At 53.1% G+C, this 10,983-nt stretch overlaps 1 protein-coding gene across 1 annotated transcript in view; it reads left to right on the top strand.

Moving 5' to 3' along the window:
* The first annotated feature begins 2,641 nt into the window (after window positions 1–2,641).
* The window catches only part of RAB8A (RAB8A, member RAS oncogene family), a 22,857-nt gene continuing 14,515 nt past the window's right edge, over window positions 2,642–10,983 (top strand). Inside the window, exons 1-2 of the mRNA XM_017893696.1 lie at window positions 2,642–3,213; window positions 9,388–9,448. Of these exons, the coding sequence (XP_017749185.1) occupies window positions 3,090–3,213; window positions 9,388–9,448 (185 nt within the window). The 5' untranslated portion in view covers window positions 2,642–3,089. The remainder of the gene's footprint in view (window positions 3,214–9,387; window positions 9,449–10,983) is intronic.

A 10,983-nucleotide genomic window follows, 5' to 3' on the forward strand; every position in this document is an offset into this window, starting at 1 on the left:
TACAGGTTTTCTTAACCAGAGCTGGATTAGCAGAAAAATGAGCTGAAGTGGAAGGGAGGAGGAAAGGCTGGGCCCTCCTTCCGCAGATCCTTAAGTGAGCCTCAAGGCCCCGGAGGCCCCAGAGTGACCTAAAACAGACTGGACCATCTCTAAGAAGCAGGGAGCCCTAGTGATCAAACTGCAGCCTGGGAAGCTTGGCACTCTGAGTTCAGATACCAAATTCCCACTTTTGAGCAGGGAGGGAGAAAAAGTCACTTAACCTCCTCTGGCTTCAGTTTTCTGACCATCAAACAGGAAAAAAACAATAACATCATTTTGCTGGGCTGGTACTGGGATTAAAATTTTAAGAGTCAGGGGCTGGGCATGGGGGCTCACGCCTGTAATCCCAATACTTTGGGAGGTGAAGGCAGGCAGATCACGAGGTCAGGAGTTCGAGACCGGCCTGGCCAACACAGTGAAACCCCATCTCTATACTAAAAATACAAAAAAATACACCACGCCAGGCGCGGTGGCGGGTGCCTGGAATCCAAGCTACTTGGAAGGTTGAGGCAGGAGAATCGCCTGAACCCGGGAGGCAGAGGTTGCAGTGAGCCGAGATCGCACCATTGCACTCCAGCCCTGGCGATCGTGGGAGACTCCATCTCAAAAAAAAAAAAAAATGTCAGGGTCTTGCTCCGTCGCCCAGGCTGGAGTGCAATGGTGCAATCACAGCTCACTGCTGCCTTGACCTCCTAGGCTCAAGGGATCCTCCCACCTTAGCCTCCTGAGTAGCTGGGACTACAAGCAGATACCACCATACCAGGATAATTTTTTTAAAAATTTTTTTGTTTTTTTGAGACAGAGCCTTGCTCTGTCACCCAGACTGGAATGCAGTGACGCAATCACGGCTCACTGCAACCTCCGCCTCCCGGATTCAAGTAATTCTCCAATTCTCACGCCTCAGCCACTGGAGTAGCTGGGACTACAGGTGCGCACGACCACACCCACCTAGTTTCTGAATTTTTAGTAGAGGCGGTGTTTCACCATGTTGGCCAGGCTGGTGTCGAACTCCTGACCTCAAGTGATCTGCCCACCTTGGCCTCCCAAAGTGCTGGGATTACAGGCGTGAACCACCTCGACTGGCCAAAATTTTTTTTTTTTTTTTTTTTTTTGCAGAGATGGGGGTCTTGCTATGTTCAGCCCAGGCTGTTCTCCACCTCATGGCCTCCAGTGAACCTCCACCTCAGCCTCCCAAAGTGCTGGGATTACCAGCGTGCACCATCACGCCCAGCTAATTTTATTTGTTGTAGAGATGGGGGTCTCCCTGTATTGTCCAGGCTGGTCTCGACCTCCTGAGCTCAAACAATCCTCCTGCCTCAGCCTCCCAAAGTGCTGGGATTACAGGCCTGAGCAACCACACCCAGCTGCAAGCCCGATTTTCCTAATGTATCTCTCCTCTTTTTCTTTTCTTTTTATTTTTTATTTTTTTGAGACGGAGTCTCGTTCCGTCGCCCAGGCTGGAGTGCAGTGGCGCGATCTCAGCTCACTGAAAGCTCCGCCTCCCGGGTTCACACCATTCTCCTACCTCAGCCTCCCGAGTAGCTGGGACTACAGGCGTCTGCCACTACACCCGGCTACTTTTTTGTATTTTTAGTAGAGACGGGATTTCACCGCGTTAGCCAGGATGGTCTCTATCTCCTGACCTGGTGATCCGACCGCCTCGGGCTCCCAAAGTGCTGAGATTACAGGCGTGAGCCACCGCGCCCGGCCTTTTTCTTTGTTTGAGAGGCTTTTCGCTCTGTCGTCCATGCTGGAGTGCAGTGGGACGATCACGGCTTACTGCAGCCTCAAACTCCTGGCCTCCCAAACCACTGGGATCACAGATGGCAGCCACAGCCCCGGCCTGTTTTTTAGTGTTAAGAGTCCTGGCCCCTAGATAGGACCAAGCATCCTCACTGTTCTAATCCCCCCCACCCCCCCACCCCGGGCTGGCCCGGACAACTCCTAAGGCGGCCGAGGGCGGACCCTGAGGAGGCCGGTGCGCGCTTAGGGGCACAGCTTGTGGCGGTGAAGCCGCTCAGGTGGCGGAGGCCTTGGGTATCTGTAAGCAGGTCGCTAGGCCGCAGACCTCGGAACTCGTCTTGGGTCACTTTTATTTATTTATTTATTTTTGAGATGGAGTCTTGCTCTGTCGTCCAGGCTTGAGTGCAAAGGCGCGATCTCGGCTCACTGCAACCTCCGCCTCCCAGATTCAAGCAATTCTCTGCCTCAGCCTCCCAAGTAGCTGGTATTACAGGCGCCCGCCACCACGCCCGGCTAATTTTTGTATTTTTAGTAGAAATGGGGTTTCACCATCTTGGCCAGGCTGGTCTTGAACTCCTGACCTCGTGATCCACGCGCCTCGGCCTCCCAAAGTTCTGGGATTTCTGGCGTGAGCCACCGCGCCCGGCCCGGGTCACTTTTCGAGTATACAGCGTCTCCTCTCTCCTTCCTCCCTCGGCCCCCGCTGCCCCGACTCGCAGGCCGCAGACCAGGTTGAGAACGCTACCATGGTTTCCCGCGCTCGCCTCGGGGCCTATTGCGCCTGCGCGAGTTGTGCCGGCGGGACCCAGAGATACCCGCCCCAAGTACAGGCTTGCGCCCTCTGCCGTCGCCTAACGGAACTCCGGGCGCGCGTGCGCACGCACCCCAAGCCCCGCCCCCCAGGCTGCCGGCGCGCGAGGCATTGGCGACGCTCCCTGCCTTCCCTCTCATATAGTGGGGCGGGGCCGGGCCGCCCGAGTAGGGGGTGGAAGGCGGGGGCCACATAATGCCACGCCCTCGCCTGGTCCCCATTTGAAGCCCCACGACTCTTCACTGCTGGTCAATCAGAGCCCGTCCTCTCCCTAGTGCCGGCCAATGGGAGGTGCGCTCGGGCTGCTTCCGGCTCCGCGCTCCATTCGCCCCCTCCCCAGGTCTCCCCGCGACTGGCGGGACGCAGGGGCGGGCGTCGGCCGCGGTGACGCGCAGCGGGCCTGGAGCCAATAGGGGGCGGGCTCGGCGCTGATGGACGGTGCTGGTGGCCAGTGGAGAGGCGCTGGCCGCACTTCCCGTCGGGGAGAGAGTGTAATATGGCGAAGACCTACGATTACCTGTTCAAGCTGCTGCTGATCGGGGACTCGGGGGTGGGGAAGACCTGTGTCCTGTTCCGCTTCTCCGAGGACGCCTTCAACTCCACTTTTATCTCCACCATAGGTAGCGGGACCGGGGAGTGACTGGGGGCGCCAGAGGCCCGGGCTGGGCGGGCCCCTGAGGGACTGGGGCTGAGGGATCTACCGGGCTGGACTGGCCGAGGGCGCTGAGAGGGTCGAGGGGGCATAAGGGGAGAAGAGCAGTCGCCTGTACCGCCGTTCGGGGGCTCTTGGGCCGTGGTGGGGGAGACCAGGTGCCCATTTTGCAGATGGGGAGACTGAGGCTCCGACCCTCAGCCCGCTCGTTAGGGAGTGTTATGTCCTGGGCTGGGGTCTTCGCGTCCGTCCTCGATCTGCCCTAGCAGCAACCCTCGAAGCGGTTCTTTTGAGGCTTCTGCCTTACAGAAGTGGAAACTGAGTCATGGGGAATTGGCCATGGGAAAAAGATGGTGACATCTCACCTTAATGAGCATTTACTATGTGCCAAGTGCTTCCCGTGCATTTTCACACTCCAGTTCTCGGTGTTCAGTGCTGTTATGAGCTCGTCTCACAGATGAGGAATTTGAGGCTCAGGGAGGGCCTGGAACTTGCCCAAGGCCACACAGTCTGCAGGTGGTGAGAATGGGATTTGATGGAATTTGAACCTGGCTGTGTCTCAACCCAAAACTCGAGGCTTAGCTATCCTAGAGAGATGGCACCGCACACTCCCAGCTGATGACAAGCTCAGCTAATGCACCTTGGATCCGGGACTCTAACTCACACCATTCCTGCTCTTTTCTCTGGAGCATTCAGAAGTTGAGCCCCTTTCCATGACCATTCTTCCCCTGAGAAGTGTATTTTCCTCCAGAAGGAATGATAAGAGGAGTCAGGACCTTTTCCCTGCCCACCTTTCATCCTGCTCCAGGATGACAGCAATGGCAAGTGACAGCACTGCCTGCGCTGGGACCTGTCATCCGCAAGAAGATGCAAGATAAAAGCCTCAGCGAGCAACTAAATCAGCCACTGCCACAGACAGCCTTGACTTCCCTATCAAAGGGCCCAAGACTCCAGTTGTCACTTTAGAACAGCTTTTCCCGTAAGGCCAGCCCACATTGTGGTTGAACAGAATTGGCTTGGTGCATCTCAGTTGTGCCGTCTGCAGAAGTGGAGCTGACCTCTCTCAGTGCCACAAAAGCAGTCCTGGCCCACAATGAAAAGGTTAGACCGGGGAGTAACACCCGTCTGAGTGGCCTGGGAGCTCTGTAGCCCTGCTAGGGATGGGGAAAATGGGGGAACGGTCACTAAGTCAGGAGTTTATTCCAAGTCACGAAAACGTAGGGAATGGCCTTTGCTTTACTGTGTCACTTCAACAGAATCATGTTATCTCCCTGAACCCCACGATAATGTGCTAATTCCATTCTTGCCCCCCTCCAGGAGCTGTGCTTTTTTTATTTTATTTTATTTTATTTTATTTTATTTTATTTTTTGAGACGGAGTCTAGCTCTTTCGCCCAGGCTGGAATCCAGTGGCACGATCTCAGGTCACTGCAACCTCCGCCTCCCGGGTTCAAGCAATTCTCCTGCCTCAGCCTCTCTAGTAGCTGGGACTATAGGCGCCCACCACCACGTCTAGCTAATTTTTGTATTTTTAGTAAATATGGGTTTCACTATGTTGGTCACGCTGGTCTCAAACTCATGACCTTGTGATCCACCTACCTCAGCCTCCCGGAGTGCTGGGATTACAAGCATAAGCCACTGCACCCAGCGGAGCTGTGCTTTATAAAACAGTTATATGCCTGATGTAAAGTAGAGAGAATTGACTGGAAATCGTTATGTCTGGTTTCCAATTGCTGTTTGCCCTTGAACGTGCACTGCCCCTCTCTGAGCCCTGCTGTCTTTAGAGCAGGAGTGACGCTGTCTCCTGGGCTAGTGCCCTGGTGGCTGAGGATTAGAATTAGACAATAAGGGGTTGTCACCGTAACCAGAGGCCATCTCGAAGAAGCAAATGAATGGCTCCTGCAGTGACAGCCTCCAGCCTCTGAAGACAGATGGTTCTGAATTCTTCCCCTCCCCAACTCCAAGGCCAAACTTTAGGGTAACTCTTGTGCCCCAACTGATCAAGAAGTAACGTTAATTCAGCCTGGGCAACATAGCAAAACCCCATCTCTATACAAAATAAAATTAGTCAGGCATACTGGCTTACCCATATAGACCCAGCCACTTGGGAGGCCGAGGTGGGAGGACTGATTGAGCCCAGGAGGTCAAGGTACAGTGAGCTGTGATGGCGCCGCTGCACTCCAGCCTGGGCAACAGAGCGAGACGCTGTCTTAAAAGAAAGAAAGAAAGAAATGATGTTAACTGTGGGCAGACTGTGGCTTGCATTCACTCAGATCCCAGTTTCCTGGCCTCAGCACCTTCCCCACAAACCCCCCTCTTTTTTTTTTTTTTTTTTTTTTTTTTTTTTTTTTGAGATGGAGTCTCGTTCTGTCACCCAGTCTGGGGTACAGTGGCGTGATCTCGGCTCACTACAACCTCTGCCTCCCAGGTTCCAGCAATTCTCCTGTCTCAGCCTCCCGAGTAGCTGGGATTACAAGTGCCCACCATGATGCCCAGCTAATTTTTGTATTTTTTTTTTTTTTTTAGTAGAGACAGGGTTTCACCATGTTGGCCAGGCTGGTCTCGAACTCCTGACCTCGTGATCCGCCCACCTTGGCCTCCCAAAGTGCTGGCATTACAAGCATGAGCCACTGCGCCCAGCCCAGACCCCCCTCTTTAGAGTTACTTTGAGCTTTAAAGAGGCTGTCTTCCATTTGCAGATGAGGATGTGACTTGGTGAAAGTTACCTAGCAAGGTGGAGGTGGCACCTGACCCCAAGATCCCTCCCTCCCACCCCTTCATTCCCCTCCTTCCATTTGTAGCCTTCTGTCTTCTCGGAATTTCTAATTCACCATGACCTTGAAATTCAGGCCTCATAATTCTTAGGTCTCATAAAGTTTACACTTCGTAATTAAATTTGGCATGTTAATAAAACCCAGAGGAGTGTAGGGCGGAGTGCTGCTGTGGAGCTTGGCCAACCTGACAGTGCTCCTTGATTTTGTGTGTCCCTGTGCATGCGTGACAGGAAGTGGGGAATGTTTTAGGAAGCCTAGGCACACTGGGCTGTCTAGTCCTGAAGCAGAATCACCTTAATGCTTAAAGGTGATTCCATAAATTAGCCAGACGTGGTGGCGCTTGCCTGTATTCCCAGGTACTCGGGAGACTGAGGCAGGAGAATCGCTTGAATCCAGGAGGCAGAGGTTGCAGTAAGCCAAGATTGTGCCACTGCACTCCAGCCTGGGCAACAGAGCAAAACTCTGTCTCCAAAAAAAAAAAAAAAAAGGTGATTCTATATTGGCTGAGGGCACCTCTGGGTTTTCTTTATAGACAAGGATTGAGTGGCTGTTCATTTTCTGCCACTCAATCCTTAACATTTTGCCAAAAGTTCCATTTCACCAAAGCCTATTCTCAGAAGTCCCATCGATAATTTCTGGTGTGAACTTGGCCCTGTAGCTCCCTGGAATGGGTTCTCACCAGACTGGCTCGGCGCCACTGCCTCCTCGGGAGTCCATTCATTCCTCCAGTGAGAGGGTTGGCATTTGAGAAAGTGCTTTGTGAACCACTCAACACCGCGTAGACCCTGTTGCGCTTTAATTCTTTGATCCAGCCGTATTTTGCCAGTGCCTTCTGTGGGCCAGGCAGCCACTTTGGCGCGAGGGCTGCAGGGAGGACACAAGTGAGTCAAGGTGCCTGCAGGACTGGGGTACCAGCTTCTAGCAAATGCACATTCAGCCTCTGTGTGTTCAGTCACTGGAGGTAATAGCAGTGGATGAGACTTGTCAGGTACCTGCCCCCAGGGAGCTTACGTTTGAGAGGGCGAAATTCCAGTGCTGAAGCTGACTGGACGGAATTACCATTCCCACCCTGGGTTCAGAGAGGCCCCAGCCAGGCCTGGGCCTCGAGTCTTCTCCGGCAGGGATTTGACCAAACTCCTGGTGGCAAAGGCTGGGTCTGGCTGTTTCTCATCCACATGGGCCAGTATGATCTGCAAGCATTATGCCCAGGTCCATGCAGCAGATACATAAATGTATGTCAGCTATGTTAACAAATAGGTAAAGGGAGAACGGATGAGGATGGTCAGGAAGGCTCCCCTGAGGAGGGAACTTGAACGGGAACCTGAATGAAGGGATAGCCAGGTAGCTACAGAAGGAAAGAACTTTCCAGGGCAGGAAAGAGCAAACATCAAAGCCCCCAGACAGGAGCGTGCTTGGAATGTTGAGGAAATCGCTGTGTGGATGGTGTGACCAGAGAGAGCAGGTCATGAGCCAGAGTGCTGAGAGGTGACCAGATTAGGCAGGACCTCTACACACACGGGCACCTGTTTCCACTTTACTCAAGGGAAGTGGGGCAGGGAAACCACTGAAAGATGCCTTAAAAAAAAAAAAAAAAAAAAAAAAACCCACTTTGTGAGGTAGAATTTGCATACGACCGTACAGTTCACCCATTTGCAGTGTACAATTCAGTGGCTTTGGGTCCATTCACAGAGTTCCACAACCATCACCACAGGCAATTTGGGAACATTTTTATTATGCCAAAAAGACGCCCACCCAAGGCCAGACACGCACAGTGTCACAGTGGCTCACACCTGTAATCCCAGTACTTTGGGGGGCCAAGGTAGGCAGATCACGAGGTCAAGAGATTGAGAACAGCCTGGCCAACATGGTGAAACCCTGTCTCTACTAAAAATAGAAAAATTAGCTGGGCGTGGTGGCGCATGCCTGTAGTCCCAGCTACTTGGGAGGCTGAGGCAGGAGAATCACTTGAACCTGGGAGACAGAGATTGCAGTGAGCCGAGATCGCATCACTGCACTTCAGCCTGGTGACAGAGAAACTCTGTCTCAAAAAAAATAAATAAATAAAGACACCAACCCTTCCAATTTCCCCATGTTCCCTCCAGCCCCAGACAACTGCTAATCAGCTTTCTGTTCCTATGGATGAGCCTATTCTGGGCATGTCTGTTAATGGAATCTCATACTAAGTGACTGGCTTCTCTCAGCATCCTATCTTCAAGGCTCATCCATGTTGTGTAGCATTGAGAGTATTCCGTTCCTTTTTATGTCTGAGTCGTATTCCGTTGTATGGTTGGACCACATTTTGTTCATCCATTCATCTGTTGGTGGACACACTAGAAAGTTTGGAGCAGAGGGCCGGGTGCGGTGGCTGATACCTGTAATCCCAGCACTTTGGGAGGCCGAGGCAGGCAAATCATTTGAGGTCAGGAGTTCGAGACCAGCCTGGCCAACATGGTGAAACCCCATCTCTACTAAAAATTAAAAAATTGGCTGGGCGTTGTGGTGGGCACCTGTAGTCCCAGCTACTCGGGAGGCTGAGGCAGGAGAATCACTTGAACCCGGGAGACGGAGGCTGCAGTGAGCCGAGATCATGCCACTGTACTCCGGCCTGGGTGACAGAGCGAGACTCCATCTCAAAAAAAAGAAGAAAGAAAGAAAGAAAGTTTGGAGCAGAGGTTAGCTGTGTAACGTGGTTAGGGTTATATTTTTGAAGGCTAGGGAGGGGACTGAGGGGGAACAGTGGGAGCCTGGGGAACATCAAGGTGGCTGCAAGGTCACCATGGGGAAAGGGGATGAAAGCAGGAGGTGAGAGACAAGGAGGATGGGATCAGGAAGGCTTGTTAGGAGGTGCTCTTCAAGGAGGCCTTAAAGGAGGGGAATTTTGCCCAGGTGACGGGCGGGTGGGACACAGACCACCTGCAGAAAAGGAACAGCGTGTACAAAAGCTGGGGCAAGAGAGAAACTGACCATGTGCATGGACGCATCGTGGGACCCAAGGCCCTGTGTGCTTGGGGGTCAGCTGCAGGGTGGTGGGGAGCGAGGGACTCAGGCCTGCAGAGGGCTCTGCTGAGACCCACTCTGTACAACTGCCTGGGGCAGGGAGGCGGGTTCAGCTGGCAGCAAGGGACAAGAGCAAGGCTTTGCCACCCACGCCCCCTGGGTTTGCTCTGCACTGCTCCCATCGGCCCTTGGAGAGGGAAAGTATCTCCAAGTGTTTCCAAATCTGGATATTCCGACATCCTGCATGCCCAGTGCCAGGCAGGGTCTCCATAAGCCACAACAACTGTCACCTACACAGGTTGGTGGCACCCAGTTCAGACACAGCTTGGGAAATGGGCTGACAGTGATGCGCCTTTTTTCCTTTTCTTTCAGGAATTGACTTTAAAATTAGGACCATAGAGCTCGATGGCAAGAGAATTAAACTGCAGATATGGTAAGAGCCATTGTTCTCTGTCATTCTCTCCACCTGGCGATGGCTTCAAGCCAGAAGCCCTTGGCGTTCTCCCTCCGCCCTCCCTGTGACCTTGGCCTCCGTTTCTTGGTGCCCAGTCCTGGCACATGGGGCTTTCTCCAGAAGCTCCTGGAGTTTTATACTCAGCCCAGAGAGCTGTGCTCTGCTGGCTGCGGGGCGCCAGGGCCTATGACATCATAGGCACAGAGCTGCCCAGCCCCGGCTAGCTCAGTGTTCTGCTGTGGGCACCATCTGGGTCTGGGCTTCAGAGTGGGCTGCTTCTGTTGAACAAGGAGAGAGCCCTCTCGGTGCCAGGTGCTGGTGACACCTGCAGGGACTGTGAGATGCCCTAGCTGACGGTTTCCTTTTCAGCCTCCTAACCCACTCAGAAGCATAAAGGTCCAACTTCACTTCCTCTTTTCTCTCCTGGGGCAGGCCTGGCCTCCCTTCCTAGCATACAGACCGAAACCCTGAACCGAAATTAAGCCAAGTCCGGGCCCCCTGGTGAGACCTGTTTCCATTCCTGAGAACTAAGGGTGACTTCCCGTGCACATACAATTAGAGAAGTGGGGAGACTCCAAGTCGCCATTGCTGGCCTGACTAGTTTGCTGAGACTGAGTTCAGGTGGCGGGTATGGTGGGGTCCTGCCCTGCACACATGCCACTTGCATAGAGTCACTGGCCCTGAGCAAAACAAAGAGAAGTCACATTTAAGAGCATGGTGCAATTTCTCTGTCACCCAAACCAGGCAAGTGCCTTTGAGTGGGAGCAGTGTGCCAGGAGATGGGCCGTGAAGCCGTCCTCCCTCAAGTCTCAAAGTGTGACCCGTCACCCCCCTTGCCAGTTTCAGGGAGCCCCACAGGTACCCTTGGCTCCAGGTGCTATTCATCTCTTTTTTTTTGAGATGGAGTTTCACTCTTGTCACCCAGGCTGGAGTACAGTGGTGCGATCTTGTCTCACTGCAACCTTCGCCTCCCCGGTTCAAGCGATTCTCCTGCCTCAGCCTCCCTACTAGCTGGGATTACAGGCATGCGCCACCACGCCTGACTAATTTTGTATTTTTAGTAGAGATGGTAGAGATGGGGTTTCTCCATGTTGGTCAGGCTGGTCTCGAACTCCCAACCTCAGGTGATCCACCTGCCTTGTACTCTGAAAGTGCTGGGATTACAGGCGTGAGCCACCACGCCCAGCCCTACTGTTTACCTCTTAATCTGACTTTGGCAGTCTGGGGTAGGTTTAACGCACAGTCCATCCTACAGACTTTGGTAGTAAGTTAAGCTCTGGCTGCCTTGTAAGTTCCAAGCCTTGGGTGTTTCTCCACTTCCAGAACATTGGTGCCACGTCACCCTTTGTTCCCAAGTCCAAAGTGACACTGCACTGGCAAGCAGAAGTTTCACTTTCCTCCTGCCTTCCTGCTTCTGCTCTTAGCAATCGTGGTGAGGTTAGTGACTCAAAACTCTTCTAAGGACTGTGGTTGAGAAAAAAATGACTGGGTTTTTTTTTTTTTTTTTTTTTTTT

The sequence above is a fragment of the Rhinopithecus bieti genome, unplaced genomic scaffold (assembly GCF_001698545.2).
Source record: "Rhinopithecus bieti isolate Rb0 unplaced genomic scaffold, ASM169854v2 scaffold_23826, whole genome shotgun sequence".
In the NCBI taxonomy this organism is placed as follows: Eukaryota; Metazoa; Chordata; class Mammalia; order Primates; family Cercopithecidae; genus Rhinopithecus; species Rhinopithecus bieti.